At 36.8% G+C, this 13,653-nt stretch overlaps 1 protein-coding gene across 1 annotated transcript in view; it reads right to left on the minus strand.

Annotated features, from left to right (window-relative positions):
- Positions 1-13,653, minus strand: part of SLC12A2 (solute carrier family 12 member 2) — a 66,719-nt gene that overhangs the window by 15,272 nt on the left and 37,794 nt on the right. The window contains exons 11-16 of the mRNA XM_067316742.1: positions 10,496-10,603; positions 9,624-9,747; positions 8,023-8,124; positions 6,569-6,724; positions 5,483-5,582; positions 2,466-2,577 (exon numbers count right to left, since the gene is read on the minus strand). Of these exons, the coding sequence (XP_067172843.1) occupies positions 2,466-2,577; positions 5,483-5,582; positions 6,569-6,724; positions 8,023-8,124; positions 9,624-9,747; positions 10,496-10,603 (702 nt within the window). The remainder of the gene's footprint in view (positions 1-2,465; positions 2,578-5,482; positions 5,583-6,568; positions 6,725-8,022; positions 8,125-9,623; positions 9,748-10,495; positions 10,604-13,653) is intronic.

Consider the following 13,653-nt stretch of genomic DNA (forward strand, 5'->3'; position numbering starts at 1 on the left):
ACATAATCCTACTATTGCTATTTCAGAAAACCTTGGCCATAGTAGCATCTCTACGGGAGTTCTATGAAAACTATTTCTTGTGAGATACACTGCAACATGCAGAAGCACAATGTGAAATCTGCATTGCTAATCCAAGATCATCGGACTGTGAAAGCAAGGTTAGAGGAGCCAAAGGCATCAACTGTCAGAAAGCAAGACTACCGCTCTGTCCTATTTACCATCAAGGGAGTGTCAGAACTGCCCCAGTCTCTTATGTTTCTCACAAAACCAGTAACTTGACTACATTTCCTCCCTGGGCTGCTAGCTTTCACAAACCTATCAAATTCCCTCAAATTACTAAGATCTTCAGTTGCATTACTATTTTACATTGCTACTTATTTTTACATCATTTTACCCTCTTATGATCTGTAGTAGCAATTTCATCTACAGCAAAATGAAAAAGGTGTTCCAGTCCACCTTGTCTTCTCTTTACATATTCTCTTTTTATTATCTCCATCATTGTGCTCCTCCTCAACAGCAAAATGCAGAACACAGGATGAAGTATGATCAAGAACACAGGAGCCCCGTTCTTGAAAACAGAAACGGCTGTGGCGCAGCTTTCAAAGACGATAGCATTAACTTAGATCCAGACCATTTTTAGGATAAGCTCCCAGAAAATTCTCAATTCACAACTGCTTTTCTACAAGAATGATTATATAACATTATTCTTTTCAGGACAGCCCTATTTGTGAAGGGCAGTGATTAAATTTATGGAATCTTACATCTCAGATATTCCTCAGTTTGTCCTTTGCGCTCACTGTGAGATTATAAATTTATAGAGACAGAGTTATAATATACTAGCTGGGCGCAGAAGAAGACCTTAAAAGAATTGACAAAAGTCTTCATATGTAGTATGAACAACCTACCTCTTTAACAACCTAACTAGTTTAAGTTTCTGAAGATAAAACTGGCAAATATTTGCTTAATTAAAAACACAAGTTCTGTGTTGCACTAACTCAATTTGCTATGATCTGCTAGTTGCATCAAAAGCAAGTCCTGTTCATTTAGTGTGGCAAATGTAAGCCCATATAAGAGTATTAAAGCTTCATACTTAAAATTCACACTCCCTTAAATGTTTTTACTGATGCAATACAAAGAGTTTCTCCTTAAAATACAAAGGAAAAAAAAAAAAAAAAAATCACACAATCCTAATATGCTAAAACATATTTAGCAGTATTTACCAGGGATGCAACAGCCTCTCTGTAGTCAACTTAAGCTTTGGAACAGATCACAGAACAACACCCACCTTAAAACATAGTTAAAACTGAACTCATGACAGCATGATTTTGAAGAACAGTTACTTGAAGCTTGCTTCCTTCCCCCTACCTCCAAAAATACACCAGTCTGGCCTAGAAGTTTACAGATGTATTCTGTTCCTGTGCTTAAAGGGACCATAACCTTGTGTTTAAAGGCACTTCCCCCCCGCCCCCGCCAAAAAAGAGAGGATTGCTGAAGTCGCATCAATGCAGACAAACAAACAAACAAATCCTCTTATCCTGACAGAAACCAGGGAGGAAAGTTAGTGAAACGTTAGGGGCTGGGCTGAAAGGGGAGAGGGGAATCAACTTATCAGATAACTGAAGGGATAAATACTAGTTCAAAGGTAAGAGCAAATTTTTAACCATTGGCTAAATTGATATTAATTTACTGCTCAAGAGGGTTTACTTTACACCAGGATTTATAAGAAAATATCTACACAGCAATCAATCTCCCTGAAACAATAACACAGGGAAGGAAACCTAGCATTTTTCCCAGTTTCCATTACTTACTTCTGTAGAGCCAACTGCATCAGCTCTATTTGTTTGGGAAAAGCATGACAAGGATTATGTAAATAGGTTTGAATTAACTTCAACCAAACTCCAAAAAAATCCAGTGTGGCTACAAGTAATGGCAAGTTAAGCTGAAAATGTTGAGGTAAGCCATGGTGCCTCAGCAACTGCCTTGTGGCACCAAGGATGGGTTAGCTGCACACTGCTAGTCGTTCTGACTGACCACTCTGTCCAATGTACGAGCAAGTACATGAGACTGAAGGACACAAAGACAGAAGAGGCTTAGACTGTAATCCAACTTTACTCCTATAAAACTTCCTAAGCATTTAAGTGCCAAATGATCAAAGATACTAATTTTGCTAAGCTTCCCCCTCTCCCATACATATCATGCATATCCTACAGCACAACTCCTATTTGCAAAGCCTTCCTCTATCCACACGTGGATGAAAAAGATGCAAAGTAGATGTTGACAATTATGTTAACTGCCATATTAGCTTTCAAAGCTTTCTTGAAGATGTAGTACAGCTAACTGGAAAGGTCGTGACCCCTACATGAGTGGATTCCACAGGAAATTTCAATTTTTGCACTTCATTTAAAAATGACAGCTCTGTAAAAAAGCCAAGATAACTTCAAAATAAAAAGAAGGAATACACTCACCATATGCACATGGCCACAGATCATCAAACCCACATTTTTGGTGAAAGCATGGACGAGGTCAAGCAAAGCTGGACGTGAGTTTGGAGCACCTGTCATAATTAAGCACTGAGGTCTGGAATAGTGAATTGAAGGGGGAAAAAAAGTTAGAATTCATTTCCTGTGGAGTTATGTTTACTTTTTTTTTTTTGTGAAAATAAGTTCTTCAAAATATTGGGCATCAGAACATAATCTTCACAGGAGAGGTAGTATACTCATGTACTCTTACATTATGTTAAATTAGGAAAAGATCAATCTTTCACAGTTGTCAGTGTACCAATGATTAATTAATTGTTTTCAAACTTAATAATTCACCTAAGTCTGACAATTTACACATTTAAAGAAGATAAGAAACACAATTTAGACAAGACTAAGTCAGAGGGATGAATTTCTTTACCCCTTTCGGGTCGCATCCTTTTCATGTTCTAGCTTAGATTCATCTCTACCAAACAGAAAAACTGGAATCACATGCTTTTGCATCACTATCATTCAGAAGGCACAGCCAAACAGCTGCAAATTATTCTATGCAACTTTCTAATCAACTTTAAAAGTTGAAGTATCCAGTCTTATTCAATTCAGAAGATTATTAAAAAAAAAAAAATCACCAAAGCTAATTTGCTATTCTGTCTCAATCCATATAACAGCTCCAGTTCATTTTACATACTAAAACTAGTTAGTTTTAGGATGTACCTCTGAAATCCAAAACTTTTTGCCATGCGTTAGAAACCACTGTCACGCTAAAAAGAGCAACAAAGGAGTGCTCCTATTGCCAATGTGCTTAAAACTGGCTTACATGGAGCACTATACCTCTTCTGGAAAACAATTAAGTTTACAAGCCAAAAAGCTCTATACTAGCTTCATAAATGAAAGAACTAAAGTACTTCCGATGCAACCTCAAATGCATGCTGATCAGCAGAGCATTCACAAACTGTATCAGCACAAGCAGAAAGTCACAGTTAGAAAGAATTTTCCTATAATATTTGTTCATACGAGAAAGTTTGCAACCCAAAACAGACTCCCAGTAGACAACACTGATAACAGTTAGGTATTATCAAATATTTATGCCAGCCTTTAGATTTGCACTTGAAAAAGTTTGAAAATCTCTGCTCTTGATAGCTCAGCAACAACAAACAAGTTTCTGAAGTCAGATTGTTTTTTTCCTGTTAATGATAGGACAGGATGCAAGAGATAGTAAAGTGTTTGTAAATAATGAGAGATTTTACTGTCATATAGCCTTACAACTTCAGGAAGAACAGCCATTTCATAGTAAGTCTTCAATTTTTGCATTTTATGCCCACAACAACAGCCAATGGTTTTCAGTTTGGAAATAGTAAGTTCCGTTAATACTCATACTAATACATCTGTAATTTACAGTTTTACTGTAATAACTATTGAGGTTGTGCTAGTACCTGCCACAATTGGCCGACACTTCTTAATTCAACTGTCTGTAACACAGACATTGGAAACATCTATCCCTATACCTGTTTAAGAAAATTTTAGTCACTTCCAAGAGAGGCTAGGGGTCAGAACTGGAATATTTCCGAACTGACATGGAATACCATCAATCTTTTCTTTGGAAATAACTCCATCTCTGCCAGGTTCTGGGTTTTGGAATTAAACTCAACAGTAAACAGCACCTGTATCAAGAATCTCTCCCTCACCTCTCACTCCTTACTGAATTCTGCCATAAGCAGGCAAAGTCTCCCTCTGTACATAACAGAAGATTTTAGTAGCTAGATTCCCTTGCTAACACACTGACCATACTCCAGCTATGACAGAATAAGACATTCCTTAGAACTGCAGCTGCAAGGGTTGATAGAGATTCACTAGACTAAGCGTCAGTGGTGTAAACCTCTATGCTGGGCATGGGCAGCATGTAAGAGGGAACTGTCCAATCTGAAAAGAGACAGGTCAGCAGTAAAGGGTCACCAAGATTATTAGGCGGCTGGAGCGCACTATGTACAAAGAAAGGCTGACAGCTAAGTTAGTTCACTCTTAAGAAAAGAGTGGCTAAGGAGGGAATCTTACTGTTGTCTTCGATTACCTAGTGAGAGGCCAAAGAAAAAGATGGAGTCAGACTCTTTCTGGAGGTGCACAGCAAAAGAACAAGGGGCAACTGACAAGATATGACATGGGACATTCCAGTATTAAGAAAAAAAAAATTAATGAGGGTGGTCAAACATCGGAAGAGATTGCCCAATGAATCCATCCTTGGATATACTCAAAGCTTGACTGTATATGTCCCTCAGCAACCTGATTTAACATCAATGTCGGATCTAACTTTGCATCAGGCTCTGTCCTGAGCCAGCTGAGTGCAGGGTTGTAAAAGCTCACCTGGTGAAATCCTGTCCAGTCTATGATTCTCTCTATTCAGAGGGAACAGTTTAAGAAGTCAATGACTTCTGTTAATATTTTTTGAAGCACTTTTCTTCTAGAATAGCTTACTCCGTAAAAGTAGCATATATACTATAGGATAGGCAATTACCTACTTTAGTAGGACACTTTCTGGGCAGCCATGCTGGCTAATAAAAAAATCAGTTCTTTCAGTTGTGTGAAGAATGCTAGTGTAGCCTGCTTGCCATTAGCGCAGTGCAGTAAGAGAGTATCTCCAACGTGAAACAGCTTTGCGTTGAGGAACCAACATCCACGTTATACGTTCTCATGGATTTTACTTTAGACCAGTTTTAGCCTGATCACGTGGACTGAATGCCCATTAGCAGTTTGAAGCATGTCTTCCAGTTCAGTTTCATCAAAAAGGAATCCCATTCACAGGTCCCAAGACCAGTCCATGATGCAAACTAAAGTGCCATAAACTGGCATCAAGAGACCTGCTTCTAAAGTGCACTCATGATCAGAAATAAAATGCTAATGCAGAAATCCCAGAGGCTGTCCAGGATAGTGCAATTCCAAGTTGTTACAACTCATAGGAAGTGAATGGGCAATTTAATGGAAACCATCTTTAGTGTTAGCGTAACTGTTACCTGAAGTTTTTCACATGATCTTCCACTCCTGAGAGACGAATAGAATGCTGCAGTGCATTTAGGTAAGTCAGAGCTTGCGTTGAGGATCCCCAATTCACATCTGTGGGAAGATTTGAAGTTTCAATATTTCATTAAAAGCAGTTCAATATCAAACTACATGATCACAAAATGAATGTTCAATACCAACTAGAAACACACAAGATTTAAGCTACATCTTAGCACATTCTGCACAATACTGGCTAACAAACCCTACTGCTAAACAGGCAATTCTATTTAAAGATAACATTTCTGTAAAAGTTTTCTAATACAAGTTGCAGTTTGATATTTTACAGTTAAAAAAAAAAATGGAGCTGAGTGGCTTCCTATATTTCAAAGAATGTAACAACTTCAGAGTTAAAATTTAACATTTGGGGGGGGGAAAAAGACGTGTTTAGTCATTCTATGTCACAGCAAAGGAAAAGTAGTTTAAAAAATGCTGTATGAGATTAGGTCAAGTACTTTAATGAATAACTTCTAATGAAAAAAGAAAGAGGGCAAAGACTAGATTTAGCAGTTCCTTTAAGATTATTACTTTTATGAGGAAATGAAAGTTCCCGATATCCTTTCTAGTTGTTACCATACATGTTCTACTTTTGCTAGCTAGAATGAATTTATTATCCAAGTATTTCATAATCTTCATAGCCCAGTATATTGTCTTTTCCTTATTGTCAACTTCAGGAACACTTTTTGACTCAATTCTGCTCCATCTGACAAAACATGCTTTTCTGGTGCCTTCAGCACTGCATCCCAAGCTCTTTTCATATGCACCTTTCCGTCTTTCCTTCAAATGTTTACATTTAAGAACAAACATGTTTGATAAACACCTTGATAAATTATTTTTTTGTGGTGGTGGGGGAGTAGGGAACAGCAGCAGTGAACATAGAGGCATTTGCAGTGGCATTTCACTACAACTGGAAGACCAGAAACAGAAGTTTGAACTAGCCAGCAAAACAGGATCAAGTTCTCAATTTCCTCAAAAGGCCATGACTTTCTCCTTCCTCTGCCTCCCTCCCCTCACTAAAAATCAAGAGATATTCCCATACATACCTGGTTTCTTGTAAGTGACATAAATGTAGAGTCCAAGGACTATGACATATGTTAAAAGTGCTGCCCACCAATTAATGACAAACATTACAATGCAGCACAAAATTGCTCCAACAAGAGAAATCCACATATTATAGTATTTGAAAGCAGGGCGCCAACCTAAATCAAAATATAATGTGAAAGACAGGGAGAAAAGAGGGGAAGAAACATTTAATCACTACTCAGAAGAAGGCAGTAGCTGTTGTTCTTCTCCTTCCTCAGTGCTCTGCATTGCATTTCATGGTAATGCATGACAGTTTCAGCAGTGTATAAAATAAAGACTTTGACACATTTACATTTTGATTTTCCAACACATTTCAAATTAATTTGCATCTTTCTTACATGGAGGGCAGGATGAGAAACATTTGCATGCCTAAAAGCATGTCTCAAAAGGAGAGTTTGAAGATACTTGTGTCAATAGCTTGCATTACAGTTGATTTTTGATTTCAAAGGGTTTCAAACATGGATTACCAGCAAGTCTTTCACACACACATATAACTAGAACCAGTTAGTAGTTTTTTTAGTATTTTTACATGACCAGAAATTTTCACCATATTAAAAAGAAAAAGGACAGACATATCCAAACAGAATGTGAATATGCTAAAGTACTGGACTGTCACTGTTTTACGCCCTTATTTCCCACAAGTTAATCCAAGTCAGGTAAATACACCAAACACCCACCAGCATACACAAGATTAACAAGTGTATAGGACATATACAGCTGTTGTCTAGATACCAAGTTAGGTAAATGCTCTGAAAAAAAAAAAATCAGGATATCTACCACTTCAGTAAATAAGAACCTTTTAGGTGTGTTATTTCAGCATGAAACTACAGCAGATGGGACAAGAGATCTGTTTGTTCAAGACTGAGTTCTTCAGTTGTCTTCACCTGGCTCATTCCTTTATTCTAACTAGCATCCCACACCAAACAAAGGCTACAGAAATACGGCAATACCACTTGCAGTTCTGGTTTCTTCTGCATTGGGAGACTACATATATTAAGAGATAAATTCAAAGAAGAGAAAAGGGTGGGTCTTGAACTCCTGATACTGAATTAGCAAGAAAGCTTTCTTCAAGTAATAGCCTTTAAAGGCACTTCATCACAGGATACAGCAATGACAGATACCACCATAGATCTATCAGAGATTTTCTAAATAAAAACTGAATTATCTTGTGTTCCCTCAGCAAAGATGACAAAAAACAGTAACTCCCAAACTTTATTAGTCATGGATGGCTTAGTCCACAAAAATTTCAGAAGACCCAAGCACACACCATATTAAGCTTGTAATTGAAATGCACCATGAAAATCAAATAGACATTTAATAACTAAATTAAGCAGAAAAATTAATACCTTTTAAAATATATTTGCGCATCTAGAAATTGCAGGTTAAACTCTCACCCCCAAAACGTAATTCCTACCTGGAGATTTTGCAAGAGAAGCATGGAATACAGAGAAGTTAATCAAGGCATATGAAGCCAAGAAGAAATTGGAGATAATTGGAGCAATGACGTTCAATTCAGCTGTAAAACCAAAAACAAAGCAAGCTGTTATGAAACATACCATCAAGTGGCTTTGTAGATTCTAGAGTCAAAAATCTGCTACAAAACAACCTTATTTTATGATGCTCTCTAGGAATAAGTAGTGTGCCCTTTTTGTACAACAAATAGATGTATTAACCTAATAGTCACTTACTGATTCTGAATTATCTTCTAATAGTTGGGAAGTGTAACTTTCAGTTAAAAAAAAAAAAAAAAAGCTTTTTTCCATACTACCAAGTTTCCACACCTGTTTTGAAGTGTAGTATACTTGCTCAAAATAATTCAATATAATATCCAAAATAATTCAGAATAAGATTTTTTTCTTCCCCTGTGTGGCTTGATCAAACAGTGCAGCTATGTACTGGATTCTGAAGAACCTCAGAACCAGTGCACAGAACATTAATATATATGTAGTAGGTCTCTAACTAGCTAAAGTCTCAATTCTCAAACAGCATAGAATGAGAGCCTAATAAGATTAAGAGACAGTCAAGCATAGCAAATGGGAACAGCAGACAAAGTTACTGTGGGCAGTTTGACAAACACCTCCATCCACCTTTTCATTAAAAAAAAAAAAAAAGAGTTGGATCAACAGTACTGCTGTTAGTGCAGTATTCTAAACCACTACCTGTGGCAATAGTGATGAGTTCTCCCCTTCTTTAGGGAGGTAGGAAAGAGTCTGATGCTCTCTTTTCCTTGAGGCAGTATGGTACGAAACATTTGTATGTGTACTCCCCCCACCACAAAGAACCATGACCAAAGTGCAGAATGTCCTATGTCAGTCCACAAATTTTTGCTCATTACAATCCAGTTTGAGTAGCATGCTGCAACAGAGACAGCATGACTACACCTGCCTTAAACAGAGATGGGGAAAGGATGAACGAACAAATGGGGAACCAAAGTTTAATAGCACCAGCATAGAGCATGTGGGTGGACACAGTACAATTAGTTTGCCATCTACCTACAAGACATCACTACCTAGACAAGCCTTTATCTTTGGCAACAGCAGCAATCATCTGTACTGTTTGTAGCTTAACAGAACACCACACTTTAAGAAGTTCTGTTCATGCAAGTTTGCCATTCACTGAGGTTATTTTTTGTAATTATTACTGCAATTCTGTAATTACTCTGTAATTATATCTGTTTGTAATTATTAAATACAAAAGTTTATTTCAGTTATTTACATTGTATAACATCTCTCTACTTCAGGCTAAGGATATGTTTTCATTGATCGGCAGTATCTAAAACTAGAGATCTGAGATGATTAGGAAAAGCGTGGTATAGCTACAACTCAGATTTATTCTAGTTCTAGACAGAGATAGATCTGGAAGACAGGAGAAAATAATCCTCAGACTAAACAGATTTAGAATGCAGACTTGAAAAACAAACTGTACATTAGACCTCAAGGACACTCATCAAGTCATGAATAGAATGCTTCATAAAGAACAAAAGGATATTGAGATTTATTATAATTTGAAACTAACCAATTAATATGAATCCAAGAGCAATTAAGAATGTTAGAAGATATCCTCTCAGTGGTTCGTTGTTCTTCCCATAGCCTTTAGCAAACATTAGAAACCCTGGATAAATGTTGTCCTTACACAACGCCTAAGAAAGAAAATTCACAAGTTAGCATTTTGTTCAAAATGTACCCTTATTAACACATACTAATGTTGTCTTTCACTGCATATGTTATCTTCCTAAAAGAAGGTCTATAGCCAAGATGTAAAAATTCTATTTGCAATTGTCTTTGTATTATGCATTTCCTACATTCTATCCTTCAGTAACTTCTATCAATAATGACAAGCTTTGCTTTTCTATATCTAGTTGACTATTGTACTTTACTGGCATCTTACAGTTCTCATCTTTTTTTTTTTTTTTTTTTTTAAAGAGACAAAACAAATGTTTCCTCAGAAAGCGGAAAGTTTGTCTAATGCTACATTAATTTTCTGCTTCAACACTTGCTTTTGAATTCTGCAACAGAACTCCTATGTTTGGCTCCCTACTGAACTTTTGGGGAAGAGAGTTTGTTCTGAAGATCATTAGAGGATATAAAGTTTTACTGAATGAAAGAGAAGTCATAGGATTGAGATTTAAGTTTAAAAAAGAAAAAGAAAAGCAAAATACTTCCAGGAACACCAACAAGAAAATCAATGTAAATTGACTTATACAAGAATTGGTACATAGTTATATTGAGTTTCCAATTCCAACAAGTAAACATTAAAATCAATCTATCTACTGATCTCAATTGGTACAAATCAAGATGGCAGTATACCAGAGTCCCCTTCCAAAATTCTGATTCAAAACTTAATTAAAATTATTCTTGGAAAGATTACAGTTTTGCTTTTGTACTCACCTGGAAGATCTTAGGTGCACTCACAAGAGATGCTAATGCAGAAGAAAGGGTGGCTGAAAAAATACCTGCAGAAATCAATGGTGCAAATCCTGATACCATGCTCATCACCTGAAAGCAAGACACAAATCTTTTAAGAAAAGAGTATGAAAAAATATACTATACATCTGGATGACAACATTAAGCACCCAGTAAACAGAAAAATAAAATATCATGTACCCTCCACTTAAAAGCTGTTTGAACATCATGAACGCATATCAATGCCTCTTCCAAAGTAAGAACTAGGGAACAGCTCAGGTAGGATAAGCAGATCTTAGTTTCAGAAAAGAGAAGGTGGCTCCTCAGGCAACACATAGTCAAACCACGTAATTCTCTGATCACAATGATCTGTGATAGAAGTCTCCAAGGGCTCTTAAGAGGATTGGAAAAGAAATCATTTACCAAAAAAAAAAAAAAAAAAAAAAGCAATGGAAGTTGTTACATATCGTGGCTAACCAACCATTGAATAACATGACCTCAGGAAGCTCAAGTGACAAAACCATGCAAGTCAGAGAACATCCTGGGAAAGTTTATTGCCTTTCTACATATCTGTTTCTCATCATCTCTGTCACTGGAAGTTAGGGTTGTTTCCCATTCAAAACCATAAGGACAGAACAAGTTTGCTTCCTATTCTCCCTCCCCTCTCCCCCATGCCAAGATCACATCCTAAGATGACTTTGTAACCCCAAGGAATCATATACAATATGCAACTTTTAGTAGACTGTAAGTGACAAAGCTCAGTAGGCCGAGTATACAAGACCAATGTTGATAAGACAAAAAAATAAATAAAAAAATTACAAACATAAACCAAGCAGCTTCTGTCTAAAGACCTTATAGCCTAAAGACCCTCTTATACTAGTCTTCTATTCCATTTCCTTACATAGCTGCATCAAGCTCTGCATGTGTCAAGTGAATTAAGATACAAAACTGTATTTAACAACAGTCATGGTTTAATACTTAGACTAACTGTTCTTTATGAAACAAAAGCCTCAGCTGCTTGAAGGCAACCAGTGTTTAATCATTGGTAACATCTTGAAAAGCTGACATTTTAGTCACTGGATCAAACCCAGCATGATGTCTTTTAAGAAGAGTATCAACGTCAGAATGAGGTCCTGCATCATCTGCACTGAAATACATACCTCTTTCATCCTGGCAATCTCATCTAGAATAGCAGGATGGGGACCGAAGGGGAAAAAGATCATGCAGAAGCATCTAGTTTTTAAATTGCTGCCACTTGAAGTTGTAAGATCCAATTGTCCCAAGCAATCTCACTAAGTAGGATGTGCTCCCAGAAGCAATATACAGGTATCTGATGAAGTTTTATTCATATTCCTAAGGCTAAGCTAACGGCAAAATTTGGTGTTTTTCTCCAGGTCAGACTCAGACTGCTGGACCTCTCAAATGGGCAACTGAATCTCAAGGTTACATTAGGTATCATCAGTCAGTTTAAGGCATGCCTTGGCTAAAAAGAAGTGAAAGAATTACATATACCCAACATAAGTGATGAAGTAGCTGTTAGTCATTTAAGGAACGAAGGACAAGATTTCCTGGATTATATTTGAAGTTCACAAGGAAGAAGGTTAAGGTAGGGCATGCATTTATTCATACAACTCAGATAGATATATCTATATACATGCTATGCTACCATATATAATGAATACATATATGGTAGTTAAAGGTATCGTGAAGGTTTTCATAATACTAAAACTTATCTGCTAACACATTTTTAACCTTTCCCCTTGTATTAACTCATTGCTTTGAATATTTTCATACTTGGTTACATAAGATTAAGCTATTCCTCCTATGCCCTGGATTAAGTAGTTTTAATACTCAAAAGAAAGTTACAGCTACAAATGCCAGAATGTAACAATCCTATACTATATTTCCAGAATATAAGAGTGTAAATGCTCTACTGACAAATGTTTCAGGAAAAAAAAAAAATGTTTTGGGAATATAATACAGAATAACCTTGGTTGAAGCAGCATGAAATTTTTTTCCCCTGCAAGGATATTTGATCAATCTTCCTTTGAAGGACTTCTTGTGGACAGTACCTATTTACAAGCTCTACCCTCCCCCCTTTTCTTCCCAATCAGTTTAAAACATTCGGTTATTTCAAGGCCTTTATTCTACTACATTCGCATCAACTCCTTGCAATTTAGTTCTTCCTTTTTGAATATTAAATCTGTTTTATAAACTTGAGAAAAGTCTGAGCAAGGTTTATGCAGACAGCATTTGCTCGACTTAAAAGCTAAGTTACAACCTAGGTTACTAATGCTAAATAAATAAATAAGCAAATTTCTAAAACTGAAAAGTAGAACCAGTTCCAGGAGAACCATGGTGTTAAAAACCATCCATGACCACAAAACCAAGAGGCCCACAAATGCAGATGGCTATAGCAGTGAAACTTCATATCACACAGAATTGGAAGGGCAGATACTCAGCAAGAGCTGTTCTGTTACCACTGGTGCAGCGAGAAATCTATAGTCACTGCTGATAAGGGATTTATGTTTGTTTGACACTTCCTGTTTAGACAGTTCCCTAAACAAAATTTCAAACATTTGAGATAATGAAATGTCATACTTTGACTAATTTCAGTTATTTGGTTCAGCCATTGTGGAGCATAAAAAAAAGCCACACGAAAACAAACACCAGCTTCTTTATAATCTTTTAAAATTTTACAGTGAACACGGACAAAGTGTTCCTCCACACCCCCCTGCTTATCCCCAAACTATTTTAAAATGTTTTACAGCCTCCATCCTTCACAGTGTTTTAGCAGAACTCTTACACTGCGTTTGGATTGTAGTTTTGTGCTACTTCTGACTTTCATCCAAAGTTAGACATTTTTGTAAAAACTGTTTGTATATACTTCAAAATAGGAATATGACCACATTCTGCATTTAAATTACCCACAGTTATAACTAATAATAGGCAAGTTCTAGGCTCAGGCTTACAGAGCCCAAACAAGTTCCTCAAATAACTCTGCTACCAGCTGACAGCCCTTATGACACTGAGCAGAGGAATGTCCAAGGCCTGCCAGGAACTGTTCTTCATTTGCAATGACTGAGACAGGAACTGAAGATGGTCTTCTCATGCAAGCCTGCTTCCATCCCACAGAGTCTGAT

Source organism: Apteryx mantelli, chromosome Z (genome assembly GCF_036417845.1).
Source record: "Apteryx mantelli isolate bAptMan1 chromosome Z, bAptMan1.hap1, whole genome shotgun sequence".
Taxonomy (NCBI): domain Eukaryota; kingdom Metazoa; phylum Chordata; class Aves; order Apterygiformes; family Apterygidae; genus Apteryx; species Apteryx mantelli.